General features: G+C 35.4%; 1 protein-coding gene across 7 annotated transcripts in view; it reads right to left on the bottom strand.

The window, feature by feature from the left end:
- Positions 1-304: 304 nt before the first annotated feature.
- ERCC8 (ERCC excision repair 8, CSA ubiquitin ligase complex subunit) overlaps positions 305-21,218 on the bottom strand; it is a 29,275-nt gene continuing 8,361 nt past the window's right edge. For 3 of the 7 annotated variants that reach the window (XM_054003791.1, XM_054003797.1, XM_054003792.1), the window contains exons 4-12: positions 18,940-19,063; positions 17,240-17,321; positions 16,509-16,577; positions 13,945-14,011; positions 12,614-12,717; positions 11,460-11,584; positions 8,856-9,053; positions 2,385-2,471; positions 305-665 (exon numbers count right to left, since the gene is read on the bottom strand). In XM_054003791.1, coding sequence (XP_053859766.1) covers positions 597-665; positions 2,385-2,471; positions 8,856-9,053; positions 11,460-11,584; positions 12,614-12,717; positions 13,945-14,011; positions 16,509-16,577; positions 17,240-17,321; positions 18,940-19,063 — 925 coding nt within the window. In that variant the 3' untranslated portion in view covers positions 305-596. Of the gene's footprint in view, positions 666-1,053; positions 1,221-2,384; positions 2,472-3,013; positions 3,072-3,946; positions 4,032-8,855; positions 9,054-11,459; positions 11,585-12,613; positions 12,718-13,944; positions 14,012-16,508; positions 16,578-17,239; positions 17,322-18,939; positions 19,064-21,218 lie in introns of those variants that run through there. The other 4 variants (XR_008441377.1, XM_054003794.1, XM_054003795.1 and 1 more) reach the window with 4 other exon arrangements.

Here is a 21,218-nt window from a genome sequence, read left to right as displayed (position 1 = left end):
ATTAGATGATAGGGTCACCATATAAATACTTGAATAGAGGATCCCTGCTATACCTCTTTCTGAAGTGAATACTGCATTTATGGAAAAACATGCAAAACTGAAAATGCAAGAACAGGCACAAACATCTGTTGACTCCCACAGCACATAAGCACTTGAGAATGGATACAATCTGCTCCTTCAAGACATTAATAAAGTAAGCTGGAAGTATTTCTGAGCTACTCCTCTTTAATGGAAAATCTTCTGTATCATGTGTATTGGAAATGAATGGGTTATTTCCTCATGTACTAAAGATAACAGAAACAAGTTAATTTTGACTGGTCCCAAGGGCTTTTATTTTTTTGCTTTATCAGCTGTTCAACACTGAATAAAGTATAGTGATGTGTAAGTACAAAAGTCAGCAAGTATGAAAAAGTAATCCTTTAAATTTACAGTGACAGAGAAACACAGAGAACAGTGGAAAGTTATTTCTGAAAGACCTTGCTCTAACAGAACTGTACCTAAAATCCAGTTGTGATAAATCCAACAATATCCAATTCTGTAAAAGTCTGTGAATGCAGTGCCAGAATGTCAATTTTGTATCAGCTCATAATTTAAATTCAGCCTTCATCATCACTGCTGCTCCATGCGTCTTCATATGCTGGATTTACATGTTGTTGAGGCAGAGACTAGGGAAAATAAAAATTCTCAGTGTTTTGCAAAATTAAAAATACTACAATAAAATATGGGCAAAGCTAAATGCACTTTTTAAATTACTACATGTAGACAAACTATTCTATTTCTCAAAAGTACTGGATTATTTTTAACTACTTTTTTAGACATTGTGCTGATTAGACATGATAAATTATGAAAAGAAATAGTACTATATTTAATTTCAATTTCAGAATAAAATATCTGGAGGACTGACTGGAAGTATTACAAATATTTGGTACAAAATGTAACAAATGTAGTAACTGTGTTTATTGTGTGCGACTGGTTCAATTTAGATCATAATATCCTCGGCCCATAATAACTTAGCACTACAGTTTCAGGAAGCAGCCCTGGCCTCTATCCACATCCAAGAAATATTTCTCACCTCAGCCCCACTAGGGTCCAACTAAAGGGCTTGTGTAGCTATGCACTGTACTGAAACACAGTGACTTAGGGTAACTTTTCTTCCTTGTTTACTGCTATTCTGGGTTCAGATTCTGGTCATACAAGCACTCAAATACCTATTCTAGCACCTGAGAGGAAATATGAATTAATGGCCTGTGGACAGCAAAACAGCTTCTTACAGAGACATCTCATCTACAGGGCTCATCTACAGCATTTGCAAACAGCAGCTGTAGCTTAACAGATTTCAAAACAATGGCATATATTACATACTGCCACTGCATCTAATTTAAAGGAGCAGTTCTAATCAGAGCTAAGTAAATAATCTTGTTGCTGTAGATTTTTGTTTTTCAGACTAAGAAAAATATAATTTTTTCACATCAAAATTTTCATGGTAAAAATGTTAATTTCAAGTCAACACAATTTGGGTTTAGGGTATCAAACCTTTGGAACAATTTTTCTTGCCTGCTTAGGTGCAGGATAGTTTTGAAACACAAAAACTTTAAAAAAAGCAAATATTACAACAATTTTATGGTTCTTATAATTTCTTCATCTAAAATGGAATGATGCTGAAATTTTAAAAACTGAAATTTTCACATGTTATGGGCCAAAACATTAATACACCTTTATTTTTCAGCATCAGTACAGTTTGTCAGACTCTGATCCCATGAATGGTTTCAGTTCCTTAAAATATAGACTTTTTCTCACTCAGGCTGTTCACTGAAGTATTTCTTGTCTGAGAGAAAGTATTCTACTGAAAAAGTCTTACATATGATCTTCCCTGCAATCAGCCTGAATGTCTTACCATGGGCACAAAAATAAACATATTTAGAAACTCCTTTATTGTATCTTCACATCAAAAATATTTGTAAATGAAGTGTGGTATCCCTAATCTTACTACTTAATATGCAGTATATTCTTAAACAATTTAAAATACAATCTAGCACCTCTACAATTCCAAAACAGGACAAACTGCAGAAAGCAGTTTGGAAATTAGAAATTAAAGAAGCAGAATTTGAAAGACCCATAGTCAAATGACATGAACTACTCTTAACTAAGTAGGAAGCTAACAGCCTGCAAAAGATTTGACTAGACTACAAGAGAAAGCGTCTTCTCAAAACCCTAAAAGAATCAAAAGATTGCACAGAAATGACAGGTGATAGGTGACTCTCCTCTTAATTAGAAATTGTTAAAAATGTTGGTGGTGAATCACATACTTCATACTAACTTTCCACGCAACCTTCCCAAGTATAACAGCCATAAAATAATACAGTTCAAACTCAAAAATTCACTACCTTTTCAGAAATATCATCAGGAACTGGCTCTCGGGGAGATGGTATCCACGCAAGAATATTGCAGTCTTTGCTACCACTATAAAGTTCCTGTAAAAAAACAAGCAAAAGTTACTTTCATACAAATTTACTGAATAGTGACATAGATACCATACTGGGCAGAAAAAAAGGTAGTGAATGTTATTTAAAAATAAAGGCAAATAGTCAATTTCTAATTTATTATAAATCTGGATAAGTAGCATTTAAAATAATATGGCAAAACAAAATTAATATGTTTTTATATTTTTTCCCCAGATTGCTCACCGTAACAGCAAAACCACATTGAAATTAACTGTATTGCTTAAATACATTTTTCTTCTTCCCTCTCTCTTAGCTCCTGAAAAGACACCTATTTTAACAGTTAGGCACCTTAAGAGATTGTTTATGGACAAGTTAAAAAAACTTGCAAACAAGCAAGAATCTAGCTAAATCCCACACAAACAAACAAAACAAAACAAACAAAAACAAACAAACAAACAAAAAAAAACAAAAAACAACAACAACAACAACAAAAAAACCAACCAAACAAATATTTTATTATAATTAAAAACCAGGAATAAACTCAGAAGAATCAAGGATCTAGTAATACACACCAGAAAAGAGAATATGTATGGAACAAAGAAGTATTAAGTAAATGTAGTTTCAGTATGCCTAGGGAAGGAAAAGAAAAAATAGAGTACAGTATGAGGCTTGTACCCTGTTGGGAAGGCATAGATCAGAAAGACTAATTTATTACTTTTAATATAAATAACTCTTATTAGTTATTATGGTAATGACTAAGGACTGAGATCCCATTGCACAAGGTGCCCTGCAACACATGGCAACAAACAGTCCTTATGCCAAACAGCTGTAAGTCAAATATATCTTAATTTTCTTACTGTTCTGTACTAAAGAACAGTTCTGTACTAAAGGAAATACAGACTTCTCTGTCACTTTAAGATGAGATTTTGTTGGTGAGAAATACTAACACAATCTCTGCAGTAAATTTTGCACCTATAACACCTGCATTTTCTGATGTGCTACTTAAATTAACAGGTATGAAGATATTCTCATATGCCTGCAATACTGAATTATATTCCTGCCTATTATATGTGATGTCTGACAACACTTGAGTATTGTCATGTGTTTAACTGCCTGAATGAGGTACATAGGTTTTTTTTTTTGTGGTATTCAGGCTGACAGTATGAAGTATGAAAGGCTTGCTTTAAGTATGCTGGCTTTTACACTTAAACTAGCAACTCTCTGCATATGTGTATGTTATGAGTATGTCGATTCAATGTAAGCTCAATGCATTATCACAGGTCTGTCTTTGCAGGAAGTTTCCTATATAATTTATATATAATTTGAACTGCATGAATTATGTTGACATTTGGTGCAGAAACTTAATTCCTACAAACATTTATGTGGATAATCTTATTAAAGCAAGCTGCCATACTTTTCAAAAACTGGTACTATGCAATAAATTGTTCATGCATAAAAAAATTCAAGATTAGAGTTTACAATTTTGAAATAACCATCCTACTTACCTTGCTTAAAAGAAGATATGGTACACCAAAGTATAGGTCAAATTCTACTTTATTCTGTCAGCAATACTCTGCTTGGGCCTTCTGTCTTTGATAGAATACAGAATATCACTAAGAACTTTAAAAGATCTTTCTACGCCAAAATATCTCCTTATGAGCAATGTCACGGTGACATCCGCATACTTCCATTTTAATCCTTCTTACCACTTGTCTCACTTTCTGATCCTGGTATGGCAAGATCTTCAGCTAATATCCACGGCATTAAGCAATACTTACAATTAATTATTACTACCTGAACTGGTGACTCACACCATAAGTCAATCAAAAGAAGAGCTAGTGACCTCTATGTAGAATTGTGTTATAATACAAGACAGACACATATATTGCACTACAAACATGCTCTATGCATGTTTATAGTACAATATATGGAAAGACTGCAAATAAAACCCAATTTAACTTTCAGTTAACTTTATGTAATAGCCTACTACTGGATTTGCCAAATACCTTTGCAGATGTCACTAGCATTTCTTGAACAGTATGAGCAGCAGTATGATTTAAATAAAAATTGTTTCCTGTTGTATGCCTACTATTTTATGACATGTTATTAATACATGATGATTTATGTGATTTCTTCTTCTGAAAGGGCAACATAGGTCTTGTTTGTTTATTTAAATCATTCTAAGCAGATAATATGGCACACTGGTATCTAGTGTGTTAGATCCAACTGTAAACATCATCTAAGGTATTGCACAATGAACATTTTCTCTTCCACACCACCCTTGAAATTACTGACCTCCTATTAAATTAATGCTTCTTATAAAAGGGCCAAATTCTGCAGTTCTTATTACTCAAGCAGTATAACATCTTATTAACTTTACAGAGATATTTATGTAAGAACAGTACAGGCACACAATAATATAGTGGATTTTATGGTTCTGTTCCTAGGATCAGACAAGGCATATATACACACATTAACTAAAGCTCATACCAGTCTCTGGAGACAGCTCCGTACTGTACCTCAAACATAAAGGGTATTTCACTCAAATATGCTAATTAATTTGGATAAGAAGAGATAAAGACTAGTATAATTGAATTTCAAATAGTTAGCTGCTTGGTTATCAGTGATCATATTTGATTATATGGTTCCAAGGAAACATAAGACACTTCTATTCTCAAATACATAATTGGTGCAAAGTTTAAGTTAGAGCCTATTCTAGTTATGAGGTGAAACAAAGATAGCAATTAAAATACAGTTAATGAACAGAAAGAACATGAGGGACTGATAGGAATCAATATCAGTAAGAAATTCTGAACACAGTAAAAAATAGTGAGAAATATCTAAGGACCAGACTTGAGGATGGACAGTCACCAGGGTTAAAGACAGCAGGAAAAGTTTACAAGACTGTTAATATGGAGAACACTTAACAACAGAGAATACTAGATGGAAATGGCCGAAACTACAGAGAAGATATAGATCTTGTTTCTCATAAACACAGGGTACTAAAGTCCAATTAAGTGCTAACAAGTAACAAAAAAGTTACAAAGCCATCTGCTCCACATTTCACTAGTGTATACACAGATTACATCAGACTTAGAAGAGCCACCAAGGAAAACTTCCAGCTTGCTTAATTATATTTTGATACGTATTTAAAAATTACAAAGCTGAAAGTGAGATGATAAGCCATTCAGAAAGAAAAAAAAAAGGCAGAATAATATAGACAAGAATGAACTGACATTTTTAATCCTAAACAAAACAATGGAATAGATTATTAAATTATTAAGTTACTGTAGAGTTAAAATATAGGTATATAAATATCACTCAACAGAATTTGCAATACAGCAGGTTTTGTTAAGCAGAAGTATTTTACTTAAAATTAGTAACAAAATACAAATATACAGTTGTGAATAACTTTACAGCATATTGATTTAAAAATGCTTGAGAGAGTAAAATAGAAGAGGTGACTATAAATTTTACAAACTTACTGGCAAAATCATAATTTCCATTGGAATTACAGGAAGACTGATGAATGCAGTTAATTGTGTCAAGATAGGATAAGATACTTGGAAGTGCATGTGTGAACACAGTGAAAATAACAGTAGCACTACCTTTGGTGTTGACATCCTGATTAGAGTCTGTGTATTTGGCATGGCCTTGGCACGGTTTTTTGGTAGCAGGAGAGGGGCACAGGGGTAGCTTCTGTAAGAAGCTTTGACCATGTCCAACAGAGCCAATCTCTGATGGCTCTAAAGATGGACATGCTGCTGGCCCAATTAGAGAGGTTGATAACGCCTCTGTGATGACATTTAAGAAGAAAATCATAACAGTGCACACACATTTTTTTCCCTGGGGTGGTGAGGCAGCATGGATGCCACCACCTGGGCGCAGCCCATGGCTTCCCCTTGCCTGGCCTGTGCCCCAAGCCGGCTGTGCTGCTGGCAAAAAGGGCCGGGGCAAGAGGGGCTTCCCCCTCCCAGCATCCTGCAGGAGGAGAAGCGTTAAACAGTGCCAGCTCTGTGGCAGCCACCACTGTTCACGTGGTGCTGGCACGGCCACATGGCTGATGGTGAAAACACGGCAAACGACTCCCCAACACGGAACCTAGGTGAGATCAACTTCTTGGTGCTGTGGGATCCTGCAGGAATTGTTGCATTAGTGGAACTTGTTGGCAATGGTACCTACGAGCAGCAGTTTTACTTCTAGATAGAGGAAGAAGTGAGGAGATGTGAAGGAAAAGAACATGGCAGCACCAAGGTCAGTGCAGAAGGAGGGGGAGGAGGTGCTTCAGGTGCTGGAGCTGAGATTCCCCTGCAAGCTGTGGTGAGGACCATGGTGAAACAGGCTGCCGCCTGTAATGCATGAAGTCCACAGGTGATGCAGAGATCCACTCACAGCCCATGGGAAAAGTGCTCATGCTGGACTGGGTGGATGCCAGAGAAAGCTGTGATCTAGTGGGAGACCCATACAGAAAGAAAGGGCCCCTGCTTCCAGAGACAGAGGGCCCTTGCTTCCAAAGTACAGCAGCCCATCCTTAGAGGATTGCACCCTGTGGACGAGTGACCCACACCACACCAGTTTTTGGGAAGACTGTTTGCCCATGGGAGGGATGCCATGGCATGGCAGAGAAAACACTGCTCTCCCTGAGTGAACAGAAAATGATCTCCAGTGATGAACTGACCAAAACCCCAGGCCCTGCCTCCCTGCACTGTTGGTGGGAATGAGGGAGGGGGTGAGGTAAAAAACAGTGTTTTAAAGGCCTATTTTACTTCTCATTATCCTCTTATGACTCTTTTAATTCTTTTTTTCTCTCTCCTCTGCTCAACTGTAGCAGAAAAGAGTAAGTGAACGACTCTTGTGGGTGCCTGGTATTTGGCCAGTGTCAAACCATGACATATAGCAATATGTTTCTCAAACTATTTAATACAACTAAAAACAAAGCATTTACAAAAAAAGAAAATCCAGTCACACTTCTACAGATAGAACTGAACTCTAGAAAAAGGTGCTTCTGAAAGAGAATCAAGAGTCACATCAGATAAGCAAATGAAGTTGTTGACATCACAAACTTCTAGATACCGTGACTGATGTAGTTCTTGTGTGCATATGCACACACGAGAAATCCTTTACCTTGGATCTTAAATGCCAAGGTAGACACACCACATGTAAAACAAGTAAAACATTTTACAGAGAGATCTAATTAGCCTTACCTCTTCAGTTTATCAAAAAGAACACCAAAGATAACTTTATATAAATACACTAGAAGTCTTGTTGGGAAGCTATTCTTGAAAAGACAAAAAGCTTTTCAAGAACGTTCTGGAAAAGATGTGCTTTAGCCACAATATGAATATTGCAGTTGATATACCTCACTGACTACTCATATCAGAACTGCCTTCCAGATCTAGTGAGGCTGATTAGCTTGGGGCCTACTGTGTTTCCATAATGTGTCCATAATTTTCAGTGAAGTCTGTCTCAGTGATACAGTCTCAATGATTCAAAGCTACCGGACTCAAAGCAGAAGCTACAAGAATCACTTCTATGATGCTTCATATGAGAGGTCATGAAAAGATATCTACACACCCTTTCTGCCTCAAATATTTCTGCCTGATACTTAGAAACAACAGGCAAGGAAGGGAAAGCTGGAACATGAAGTATGATCCTTAATACATGAGGGCAACTATGTAATGGCCTGAAAATCCATACTATCATCCATTCTGCTCTTGGCACAACACATGCTATATGAACAATCTGTTCTAAAGTATCTCATAACAAATTAAGTTTTGTTATCCTAAACTCTTATTACAAGAAAAAAATATACTAGAGGGGGATAGGAAAAGAAAAAGAAGCAGAGAAGAAAAGGAAAAAAAATCTGTCAGTACCATGATTCCCTCTAATGCAATGGTATTTCTCAGTTGAAATGTTCTCTGACTAATTAAAGAATCTCACAATGTTGTCAGCATTTTATCCAAAGTGTAACTACAGGATCTTGCTATATTTGAGCAAGATCACCTTAGCAAAGTATTTGAGTACTTTCTCAGTACTCACAGCAGTACTAATACACTTCACATTCTTTCTTAATGTGATTAGTCTCAGGTATCCCTGAGAAAGACAACTTCTCTTCAGTTTTACAGAAAACAAAATCCTTCATGCATATGCTCTATTAGCATATGCAAGCAAAAAAATTACTAAAGGTAATATTGAGAATATGTGAGACAAAACAAGCAGTGGAAGGAACCTAATCGAGAAAATGTCATTCCAAAAACGTGACTAAACTTTTCCTGGATGTAAGTCACAGTATTCCTTCTTATGATCTTTGATTAAAGCATACACCTAAAAAGTGAATGCTTTTATAGTGCAAATGGTATGTCAATCTGCATAAATATTCCTGTTTGTCTGGAATACTGCTTGTATTTTACTTACCTGAAAATGAGGTTGAAATACACAGCAGTTGACAGTACTATAATGCCCTCTAAGCGTAGTTATCAGCTCTCCTGTGAAAACTGTATAAACAGCAATGGTACTTCCATACGGAACAAAGGCAAACTCTGGATTACAGCCACAAGAGACAGCAAATTTGAGTCCTTTCCTACTTTCATTACAGACTTTCCCATAGTTCACCTGCAAAGTGAAAGATCACATAGTCAGCTAATAAGTAAAACCCCAGGAAATTATAATAAAAGGTCAATTTTACTTAATGTTTAATACTCCATAAAATTAATTTTGGGTTATGTTAATATATCTCTTGATATTTCAAAGTATAGATGTCTATCAAGAGAATGATTTTTATGTTCATTAAAGTTTACTCTTCTAAATATCAATTTTAAGAATGAGACAGAAAAAAATGCCTGAAATTAGCAACTCCACACTAAGAAATATAATTTGCACAGGGTGTTGCATGCCATATCTGCATCAAGCATGTAAACCGTCACTGAAATTAGACATGGTTAGGAATTACCACCTGTTATGGTTTAGGAATGGTATTTTCCAATTTAGTAGTTCTGCTAAAACCACTCACTCCCCTGCCTCAGATTCAAAGTACAAAAGGCAGAGATCACGGGTTGAGATAAGAACAATTTACTGGAAATAGCAATAAAAAACCAAACAGTAAGAGCAACAATATTAATAACAAAAGGTATGAGACAATGAAATTATTTACAAGTTCAACAAAAGAATAGTGGACCATTTTCTCCCAGGGTAGCTTTGAAAGGAAAAATTTCTAAAACTGTAATGGTGAGGTGTAAGGGAAGTTTGCAAATTAAAATAGTATAAAAGCACCTTATTAACACCTGTACTAATGTCTCAAGCTATAGTTTCATAGAGTTTCAAGCTCCTCACAAGTTTTATACAGATAAAAATCTCATAAAAGATTGAAAGTTTCCAAACATGTTTGGAAATATTCCAGTTGGCTATATCAGTCTGATTAGGTCAAACATCAAAAATGCATTTATGAAGAGACAGAGAAATATATTCATGGAAACAGCATAGCCTTCCTCTAAACAAATTTAATTAAAACAAAGCATTACCATTTTGACTATTTTTTCATGAAGAAAATGTGTTGTGTTAGAATATTTACAAGATGAACTTCACAAATTTCTTAGCTTATAGTCAAAAGATTTCACAATTGGAATTTTTTTTCCTTACTTAATTCTAGGCCTTCAGTTTTAGGTAGGGAGATTTAAGATTAACACAGAGAGCTTTGCTAATACTGTAAACAACAGTGACATTGTTAAAAGAAAATCATATGTATGGCTTAGTTTCTATATGTTTTGAAAGATATAGAAAACAAAATTTAAGTCAAAAGCATGGACTAGTCAAGGAAGTAAAAGGACTATGGTGTAAACTTGTATTACCTGTACATGCATTTATTGTTTGCTGATGCCTTAAAATTATTTTAAGCAATATCTCTGGGCAGTGTGTGAAAATACAGTACCCTGGACAATACAACTCTGAACTTTAAAAAGCAAAGCAGGGACAAGCTATTCCACACCAGATTAGAAAACTGTAAAATAGCCTATGAAACAAGCCAATGAACTAACAGGCACAAAAACAAAAAAAAAAAAAACTGTGATCCAGCTGGTAATGGGAGACTGAACAAACTGTATTATCTACTTTGGTGGTGGTGATTTGAAGACAGAAAGATGTTTGTCTATGAGGTGCTGGGAACAAGCTGGCAAATATGAATACCATGGGTCTTTTTATTTAAATATCTATACGGAATTATTTTTGCTCTGTTCTGAAACTAAGCAGCAGAATTTAAGATTTCTGAGGTATACCAAAATTTCTTTCATTCCTGATAGCAATGACAGACCATAATTACAGCTGACTAAAATTCCACAGACACTGACTTACCTAGTTTGCTCTTCTTTCAAAATAAACAAAGAAAACTATTTTCTTTACTGAACAGAAAATTAAAACAAGAACCTTCAGCACAAAAAAATCCACAAGCCATTGAAAAGACTGCAGTAGCAGTAGGGGTTTAACACATTTCCCACCCCTCATTCCTGCTGTTGTGTGCTTCCAACACAAATCTGGAAAGATGGATGAACAGATATTTTTAACACTGCCATGCAACTCCACAGGAGAGATTCCACGAAAAAAGAAAGAGATTTGCAGGAAAGCCAGGCAGCCAGTGAAACTCTCAGGTACAGCCAACTGCTGTATGGATAGTTACATCAGCAACGAACAGTTTCAAAAAACCCAAAACTTTCTACCAACAGTCACTGCTTATTCAAGTTTTTATTACTGTATGAAATTTTTATAGCTATACTCTCAAATTCATGAACTTAGAGTTACCATATTCAATCTGTAAGTATATTAGGCTTCTTCATATTCTTTTTCTTTATAATAAGTAGAAGAAAAGAAATCTGGAAGAAAAAAATGTTCACCAAATCTTCTAGTGATGAAATTGAGCAGCTATATCCTTTATGAAAATGAAATCCAAGTTCTACTGACAACTGCAGAAATTACAAATCTCTTAAAATTAAATGAAAGTAAAAACACAACTGAAGTTCCTTGAAAACTTACTAAGGTGTTTTCTCCAGTGGAGCTATTCCAGAGTCGCATCCGATCATCTGTACCAATGGTAAGCAGGTGAAGTCCATCATTTGTATAGCATAAACCATTAACTCTCCCATTGTGAGCAGTGTTTGCTGTCAGGGAAAAGAACTGTCTCAGGTTTCTAGAGAAGAGTTACTACTTTGTATGCATTTTTACTTCAATGTGGAGCACTGGAAGTGCTATTTAAATGGTAACATTCAGTTAAAAATAATTTATTTTTTTGTTTATAAAAGCATCTGGCCAGCTAACAGCCACCAACAGTGCTCCTCAGGGTGCAGTTCAAGGGCCAGTTCTGTTCAATCTATCATCCAGTTTCTGATGCCCCTAGCCTGTCAGTGTTCCAGAGGCATTTGGACAACACCCTCAACAACATGCTGTAGCTTTTGGTCAGCTCTGAAGCAGTTAGGATAAGGTCTCTCTGTACTATACTGCAGTACCTAATTTAGGCATACCTTTAGGTAGAAGTGTGAACTGCTTTTTAAAGATTTTATTAGAAAATAATTATTATCTGCTATTGATTCAGTTCATATACATTTCAATAAATTAAAAACCATATAAAATTGATATTAGATAACCAAAAAATCATCTTGAACCTTTCTAACAAAAATAAAGTTGAAAAGAAGTTGTGATTGAACAAGTCAACGTGTTTTTCAAAGGAATGTATGAAATGGCACCAGTTATCTTTGGAGTTACATCAAATTTTGTTTTTCATTAAACAGTATTTCTTCTTTTTTGACCAGGTACTAGCTTTCTTTAGAAAATTTTTCTCTCAATAATTTTTTTAGTTTCAATCAATTATATATTTATATAAAGGCTAATCCACAGCATAAATGAATTCTTCCACTCACGAAAAAGATAACAAAATTTTCCTTTTTAGAGGAAAGCCATTTATAATAGATACACCACTATGGTTAAGGCAATCCCTGTAAACAATGTCCCAAACAACAAACACTGACTCTATAACAGAAGTAACTGAACAAAGCTGAATGGCCTCTGTTATGTACTAAGTTACAACTGGATTATCACTACTCCCCTTGCTGGTCTTAGTATATAAAACATTCGTGAAATATAAGAATGACTCCAGTTACATATGAATTACCACCAGTTATATTTTGTATTACCTGTCTCAGAAGATGCTTTGGACTTTTCTCCATTGTACTGATCAAGTGTACTCAGACATCCAGAAGCTCTCCTCACATCCCATAATTTTACTCTACCATCAGCACTAAGAAAAACAGATTTGCTAAAATTAGGGAAATTGAGTGCACTATGGTTCAAAAACTGTCTTTGGTCAAAACACCTGGCACTCACCTTGGTCCAGCAACTATTCTGAACTACTCATCATGTGGGCACACTCAAGTCAACAGAACATTAAAAATATTTTAAGGTAGACTTCAGACTTTCCTTTACATGTATTAATAACTTCAGCTGGCACACTATGAGGACCTAACACAATACACTTGTCTCTTTGATTACAATGTAACACCTTTGCATACACAGAGAGCCTGGGAGTAAACTTGCTAATTCTTCTGTTGCCTAAACTGTAGCTACAGACTTCAGCATTGTCTGTAATAGTGGTCTGAGAATTTGAGCTTTTGATATCACAGATCTATTGGATCACTGGTGCAGAAGCTGTCTACAAGCAAACAATTTTTAATTTGCTACAAGACAAACAACAACAACAACAAAAACCACAAACAAACAAACAAAGCAATCCCTAAACAACACACTGTTAAAATATTTTCCAACTTTGATAAGCCTTTCAGAAGCCTGACTTCAGAAACCAAAGGTTTGCAAATCTGGTAAGTTCACTAAACTTATAAAACAGCCATTCCATTGAACTCATGAAATAGCTATTCTTCTCTGCAAAAGAAAAAAAACCACGGCATCTAAAAAGCAAGAAATGTCATACTATAATCAAAAGCTAACATACACAGAAGTTACCGAATAGCCAAGAGGATTTTTTACATTAAAAATGTCTGAACTGAAAACAAAAAAAGCCCAGGAATATCAACATACAATTCATATTCACTGAATTACTATTGCTTGGAAAGTTACATCAGCTAAGCTACCCAAGTTATTCCTTTTGACGTAAGTGATTACCAGAACAGTAATTTGAGCTAGACATGTTTTACTTTAGTACAATATGGATTAGCTATGCACACACTAATAAACAGTAAGAAGCATCTCCTTAATATTCTACTATTTTCTTATAGCAGTAGTTACAGTTAGTGTTTCAAAACTCTGTACAAACTTACTATAAAATAAGCATGACTTGTTGACAGCTCTTCAGGTTTCATTTTTCTAGGAAAAAGCTATAAAATTGTGAACAAGTAGAAGTCAAAATTAACTCCAGAAGTGCATTTGAATTGAAGTAAGTCTGCCTAATGAATGCATAAAATTTTTACTGACCAATATTTCACTACATTTAACAGTTCAGCAAGATGCTTACCTTCCTGTTGCCAAAACATATTCGTGGCGTGGGGACCAAGACACTGCCAATACTTCTTGTCTGTGACCTAAGAATTACATGAAAAAGCTTATTATACGCACCATTTTAGGTAAATAACTGAAAGTAAAAGCAAATATTTAGTTGTACAGAATTCACCAAGCCAGAATAATAATTTAAATTGTAACATCAATTAAAATTTTGTGAAACTATATTATTTTCGGACAGAAGCTATTTCTCCTTTTTCCTTGAGTGGGATTGCAGTGAGCAGAAAATGATGCACACAGTATTTCATATGTATAATTTTTGATAATAAAGATGGTTTTACCTATGAAAAATACATTACAGCTCAGTCACAGCTTTTTGTGCAGCACTGGTAATTTTATACATGGAAGAAACTTTCCATTTATTTTTCTTCAAATCCTTTAATAATGTTAAATTTAAACTATATCTGCCTTACAATTAAAACTTTACTCATTTTATCCTCTAAGAGTTTTGTCCTGAATTTGCAGTATTTTTTCCCTTAACTATTAAAGTACCAATGAAGCTAGTGAAGGGTGTTGAACACCTGTTGTGTTCCTGCAAGGAACAGCTGAGGGAGCTGGGGGCTTTCAGTCTGGAGAAAAGGAAATTTGAGGGGACCTTACAGCTCTCTAAAACCACCTGAAAAAAGCTGCAGCCTGGTGGGGGTCAGTCTCCCAAGTAACATACAACAGGAGAGGAAGTGGCCTCAAGTTGCACCAATGGAGATTTTGATTGGGTATTAGGAATAATTCCCATACTTTCCAAATAAAATTCTGGCAGGAACAGGTTGACGAGGGCAGTGGTTGAGCCATTACCCATGGGGATATGCAAAAGATGTATAGATGTGCCACTAAGAGACATAATTCAGTGGTGGATTTGGCAATGCTGGGTTAAAAGCTGGACTCAATGATCCAAAAGGTCCTTTTGTATATATGTATGTATGTGTTTTTTGGTTTTATTTTTTTTTGTACACACACATGCACAGATACACACACTTTAAGACTTGGCAAGTTATGTTAAATAACTACAGACAATGGGAAGGATAAGATGTCCTAAATGGAAAGACCACAATCATGCCTCATGCCATAACAGAAACATATTGCTGAAAAATAAACTAGATCATAAAATACATTTTTGCTAACACAGTCTAGAGATGGTGTGAACCACCTTATTCCTGGTGCACCTTCTAGTAGGTGCTTTCCCATTACCTGAATTAATCAAAGCACTGTGATGACCAGGATAATAGGAAAAACCTCCAAGATACAGGTACTACAGGATACACTAAGAAGGCTTAGAGCAGACAGATTGATTGGGATCCATTAATTAAACTACAGCCATGCATATACCTCCATTTCAGCTGCTAGAGTTAGCCTATGTGAAAATATTTATACATACGGTCTGATTGACCATATGACACTACTGATTTCTTCAGTTCTGCAAAGAATTACTAGATTATGCCTAATCAATAACATATTCTACTTCCACTTATTCCTCCAATATTGCACTTGAGGTGACAGGCTATTACAGGCTGTGTACAAAGACACAACAGAGCTTGTGCCTGGAAAGCATTAACTCTTGTGCCAAAATTAAGAAGCCCTGATGAAACCAAACAGGATCTTTAAAGAACTATTTTTGTCACTGCTCTGTCTGGAGTTCTTGGTTCTAGGAACAAAACATGATATGGCTGTTGTAGCCAATTAAATTTGTAGAAGTTTAACAGTTTAAGCTCTGCATCACAAAAAAATCACCTAGGCTCCTTTGAGATTTAGCTGGCTAGTGAAGAAATAAAGCTGCATTTGCACATTGCTGTGTCTGAGTTAATGTTTCTCTACAGTTGAAGCATTAAGATTTGCCTCATGATTGCCTTTTCTTGAGCATGTGTATATATATATATGCACACTCCAGAAAGTACACATTAGAAAAGGGCCACCAAAGGCAAATTCTCATTGAGTGCCAAAAGTAATGGATTATGGAACAATAAAACCTTACATTTAACTGAACTAGGAAAATGCAAAGGACTTGGTAATATCCTTCTACAGAAAGCTTGTTCTACAGAAATCAGAAACTTCTGAACAAATCCATTCAAACACCTCTATGGGATACTTTCTTAAAAGCAGTGAAATTTTCTTTTTGTTTTGGTTTCTTTTCTGGGTGGGGAGTTTCTGGTGGGGAGTTTCTCTTGTTTTACTTAGTCTTCTTTTTTAAAAACCAAGTAAAATATCACTTGTTGATCACTCCATAACCCCCCAAACCAATGACTACATTTAACCATGTAATAAATAGCAATCAGTATTGATTAGACCATGAAAATGCCCAAACATTGGTAGTAACTGCCCATTGACTAATGTTTGTATTCTGCAATTCATTAGCTCCAGAAAAACACCCAGAAGAACCTCTTGCCACTGTGTAACTTTCACAACTGGCTACAAATAAATTAGTCATGTTACTGACAAAGAATACATTGTATACAGTGCTTCTTTACAGGACTTGTTTTTAGTCAAAGTAGTTATTGTTTAACATTTATGTTTCAGACTAAAAAGTACCCTGCAGAATGTGAGAACTGGATCCAGACTTCAAATCACAGAGCTGTACTTTGGGGCTTTTGGTACCAACTGTAACAAGAGAAACAAAGACAGCTAAAAAAAACCCCAGTATGTGAAAGAACAACAAAAAAATCTTAGCAGACAAAAAAATAGAAGAAAAATGCTAGCTGCATAACTGCTTATTCAGTCAGAGCAATGCTTCTATTAATATGATGCTTCAAGCTTAATGCTTCGGTTAATAGATTTACATTTTTAGTCCAAACAAATTTACCATGTAACAAACAAAATTTAGAAACTGGAAGTAAACAGGATTGTACTTTGGAAACTTAAAAATACCTCCTCAAATATATATTTTTTTTTTGCTAAACATAGTTAAATTGTGTACATGTAAGCAATACACAAATCTATTTACAAAATTTACTATATTTGGATCTAATAACCTTTAAATGATAACTTATGTAATGAAAGAATCTAATTACAACTAAGAATTTTTTCAGTAAGGAGAACTGATTGATGCATTATTTCAGAAGAACAAATATGATACCCTCATGCACCTCATCCAACTAATGGATAATATTTTAATGGACCAGTAAACTTGCATCTTATCAAGACTTATTTATGTAAAAATAAGACAGAGTAGGGGAAAAACCCAACTGAAATATTATTTGCTTATTATTATAATCCTTATCTATCTATCTATATCTATCTGTTTGTTAAAAACAGATACATACCTGCTATTAAACAATGCTTTGTAGCAACTGGAGACATGTGATGGCTATAGACTGTCCCTTCAAAGTGAAATATATCTGCAGGCTGATAATAAAAATATTAAATTAATTACAATGAAAGTATATTAACAGAATGTAGATGCTCACCATTATTTTTCAAGTAACAGCTACGAGACTAATACAAATATTACTATTTACACAGTAATGATAACTCTCCTGGTTAGAAGCCAGATAACACAAACATCACAGAGTAAGCCTGTTTCCAACAGCAGGACAGCACCAGAGCCCAGAGATGACCCAAAAGACAGACCAAGAAAACTGACAAATGAGAAGCATGAATGGAAATGATTACAGTTATCAAAAATTAATAAAGCTAGTAAGTAAACAAAAAGTTAATAATATAGAAATAGTCAACAGGAAGAAGGCACTTCAGACTAAGTTTAAAGCCCCTTTTAATTCACTAATAACACACATTATTTTCAATTCCTAAAAAAATAAAACAGTTCCATATAAAACTATTATCTGCCTCATGATTGTTTAAAACTAATAGAATATATTTACTTTGATAAACTTTAATAGCTACTTTAATAAGTACAATTGCTTCCAGGTAAACTGCTTTTTTTGTCTCATTCTAAAATACCGTATATGAAAAATCTCTTAAAATTGAGTTGTTTGTATTTTCAAAAATACCATTTAGTGGCTGAACAGGTCATTCAATAACTTTTATGAGTATACGGTGTCTTTCAAGAGACGGTCACAAAACTATCTAACTACCTGAAAACTTAATTGTTTATGAGAAGATTTAGCAACTGCAAACATAGGTTTATATAAAAAAAACCAAAAAACCAAAAAACCCAAAAAAACCCCCACACTAAAAAAACCCAACCCAAACCAAAATAGCTATAAATTTGTTCTGTATTATGTCCCTAGAATGACAAACCTCTTTTCAAAAAATTATTTCACCATCTGTGAAATAGCAGTCAAACATTATCAATGTAAATTCCCGATCCCTATCTATGAACATTTACATATCAATGATACTATGAATCAGTGTAAATGTTCATAGGGAACAGGACAAACAGCAGTCATGAATTCACAGTTCAACACAAGATGTGAGGACTACTGAATCAAAGCAACATAAATTCCTAAAGAACCTGTTTACCTTATTAATGTCAGTTACATTGGTTAGCATGGTTTTAATGGTTTCTCTCATTCTCTACTGATTTTTAGAAATGGTGTTTATAGTGCTTACAACAGCAGAATTCTGGACCTAGATCCTGTATGCCAAGACTATCAGTCCTTCAAAAGTACTGGTTATTAGATGCTGGTTATTAAAAATAAGTAGTTACTGCCATTAGACTCAACAATCCCCAAGAATGAACTGCAGACTAGACCTTGCTGGACAAGTTTACCCAGCAAAAATTCAACTAGCTGTATTCCTGTTCATAGCAAAAGCAGAAAGAACTGTCCCAAGGGTTCCAAGCTCTCCGGCAGTTCAGACATTCAGGTCTTCAGAAATGGGCAGGTACACACCAAGGTGTACACAAATGCTAGGACCACCATGCCACCACCCTGCTGCTGTACCCACAGTTCTAACAGTTTTCATCTTCAAGATGCATAGTCCTCTTCACCTCTGTGAGAACTTCAGATATGCAATAAATAATGTACACAAAGAAGGTTGCAATCTATAGAAACTCACTTACTTGTAAAGTGTTTGTATCCCATATTTTCAAGGTTTTATCAAATGAGCTCGATGTAAACATGCCAGTGTCATGAGGATACCACTGGACTGTCTCCACACTGAATTTATGTACATCAGGATGACTCCTAAAATCAATGAAAATATTCCAACTGGTTAGAGTTTTCATAACCATCTTGTAGTTGTCTTGGTATTTAATAACAAGTTGAAACCATAAACATTTTTCTTAATTTGTCCTGAGGTTTTCAAGAAGAACTGTATTTTTGTTGGCTTGATTTTCATTCAACTAATACTCATTACTTTGAAGGGTCTTGATTTCAAGAAACCACAGATCATTACATTTTCAAAATACGGTAACTGTAGCATATCTCAAGACATAAATCACAAAAACTGTCTTTTGAAATATTTAAGTTGCAATGTTTACAGATCTTATGTTAAATGTGATGGCCTAATGCTACAAACCATTTATGCTTCTTAGAAATGGATCCACTGAAAAATACAATCATACATACAGTTCAAAAAATTCATTAGTATTAATGAATAATTACAGCTACATAGTTATTGGCAATTCCTGTCTGACAAAGTCACCAGAGAGTAGCAGCCTAAGTTACTGAGAGTCATTTATATTTGCATTCAGAAATCAAAGAGGGAGAACAATAGGAAACTTTCAACTGAACTGTGGATATTTAGAGACTGCAATAGAATTAATAATTAACTGTGGCAGAAACAACAGACAGCAGAGCCAATCTTGACAGGATACAGACTCAACTGACCAGGCTCTGAATAATATATGTCATTCAAATACCTGGTAAACGACTCATATCTGAGCTGAATGCACATGGATCCAGCTTCAGGGGCCCAAACCCAGCTGCTTGCTTACTCTACCCTCTGCAGTGGGATGAGGGAGAGCATACAAATGGTGAAGGTGTGAAAAGTTGTGGATTGAGATAAATACATTTTAGTAAGTGAAAGGGAACAAATCAAAACAAACCCTATGAATCTGGGGAAAAAACAAACAAACAAAACAAACCCCCAGCCAGTGAAGCAATGCAAAAGTAACCCCTTACCATAGGCTTAGACTGCTGCACATGACATTTTACAGTACGGAATATCAGTATATCTTGGTCAGTGTGGGTCAGGTGTTGCAGCTGTTTCCTCATAGCCTACCGTCCACCCCCTGAAGGGGCAGTAAGGAATGGTGAATGGCTTGACACTTTCAAGCACTGTTCCGTACTCACTAAAACATGAGTGTGCCATCAAGACTGGTTACAAGTCCAAAAAGTACTACAAACTACCACAAAGAAAATTAACTCCATCCCAGCTAAATGCAGTATTTATGACAAAACTGCAGCTAGAAAAGGGTTCATGAGATTTCATTACTTCAGCTCTTAGCTTTGCATTGTTCTATCAAATGTCCTGGCCTCCACAAGCAGTAAGTATTGCAGGGGTATCATTACGCAAACAGAGATGTAGATCTTCAGTACTGCCATGTATAGAAGAGTATGCACCTCTCAGCGTACCTATGCCTAGCCTAAATTTATGTACAGCAGCACTGCATAACTACCTTTTAAAGGCAGGAGTGGATCATCACAGAGGAGAATGAAAATCAACACCTTTCACCTCTGAAGGGAATTAAAAGAGATATCATCTCAATGGGATGCTGAATTCAAAATAACTAAATGCATGACAACAGTCTTACACTGTTGTAAACTATGTCAAAATGTAGTGAATTATGCTGAAGGGAGAAAACCATACATACTTGCTCTTCTAAACATGAGTGTTGGCATACCTTTAAAATATCCCATCCAACACTTGTGATTTGTCTTTGAACAGACCTAAATTCTCAACTGAACGAAGGCCTTCAATTCAAGAGTGCTGAAGTGCCATTTTTAACAACTCAGCCTCAGCCATCTATCGAACTGTCTCCTCACACTTATAACATTGATTCCTCCTTAGTCAAGAATACAGGTCAACAGTAAATGTTACTTAACTCAACACGGTCTCTCAAATAAGTTGAACTGTTGATGCAGAATAATGTTCCCACAATCCAATCAGCTCACTCACTGCTCCTAAAAACCTCTTATGCATGATGGACAGCATGGCTACATAAACAAGCCCTCACTTCCTCTAGGCAAACCAGGAAGGATGTGACTGGTATCCTGGGAACAGGATGGGGAGTTCTAAACAGCAAGACTCTGACTTATTAAGGAACAAAACTAGTCACAATAAATAGTGATTTAAATAAACTGAAACATCCTCTATGATCTCCCCTTTTGGCTTTTG

The sequence above is a fragment of the Vidua macroura genome, chromosome Z (genome assembly GCF_024509145.1).
Source record: "Vidua macroura isolate BioBank_ID:100142 chromosome Z, ASM2450914v1, whole genome shotgun sequence".
NCBI classification, from domain to species: domain Eukaryota; kingdom Metazoa; phylum Chordata; class Aves; order Passeriformes; family Viduidae; genus Vidua; species Vidua macroura.
This window is presented reverse-complemented; position numbering and strand designations above follow the sequence as displayed.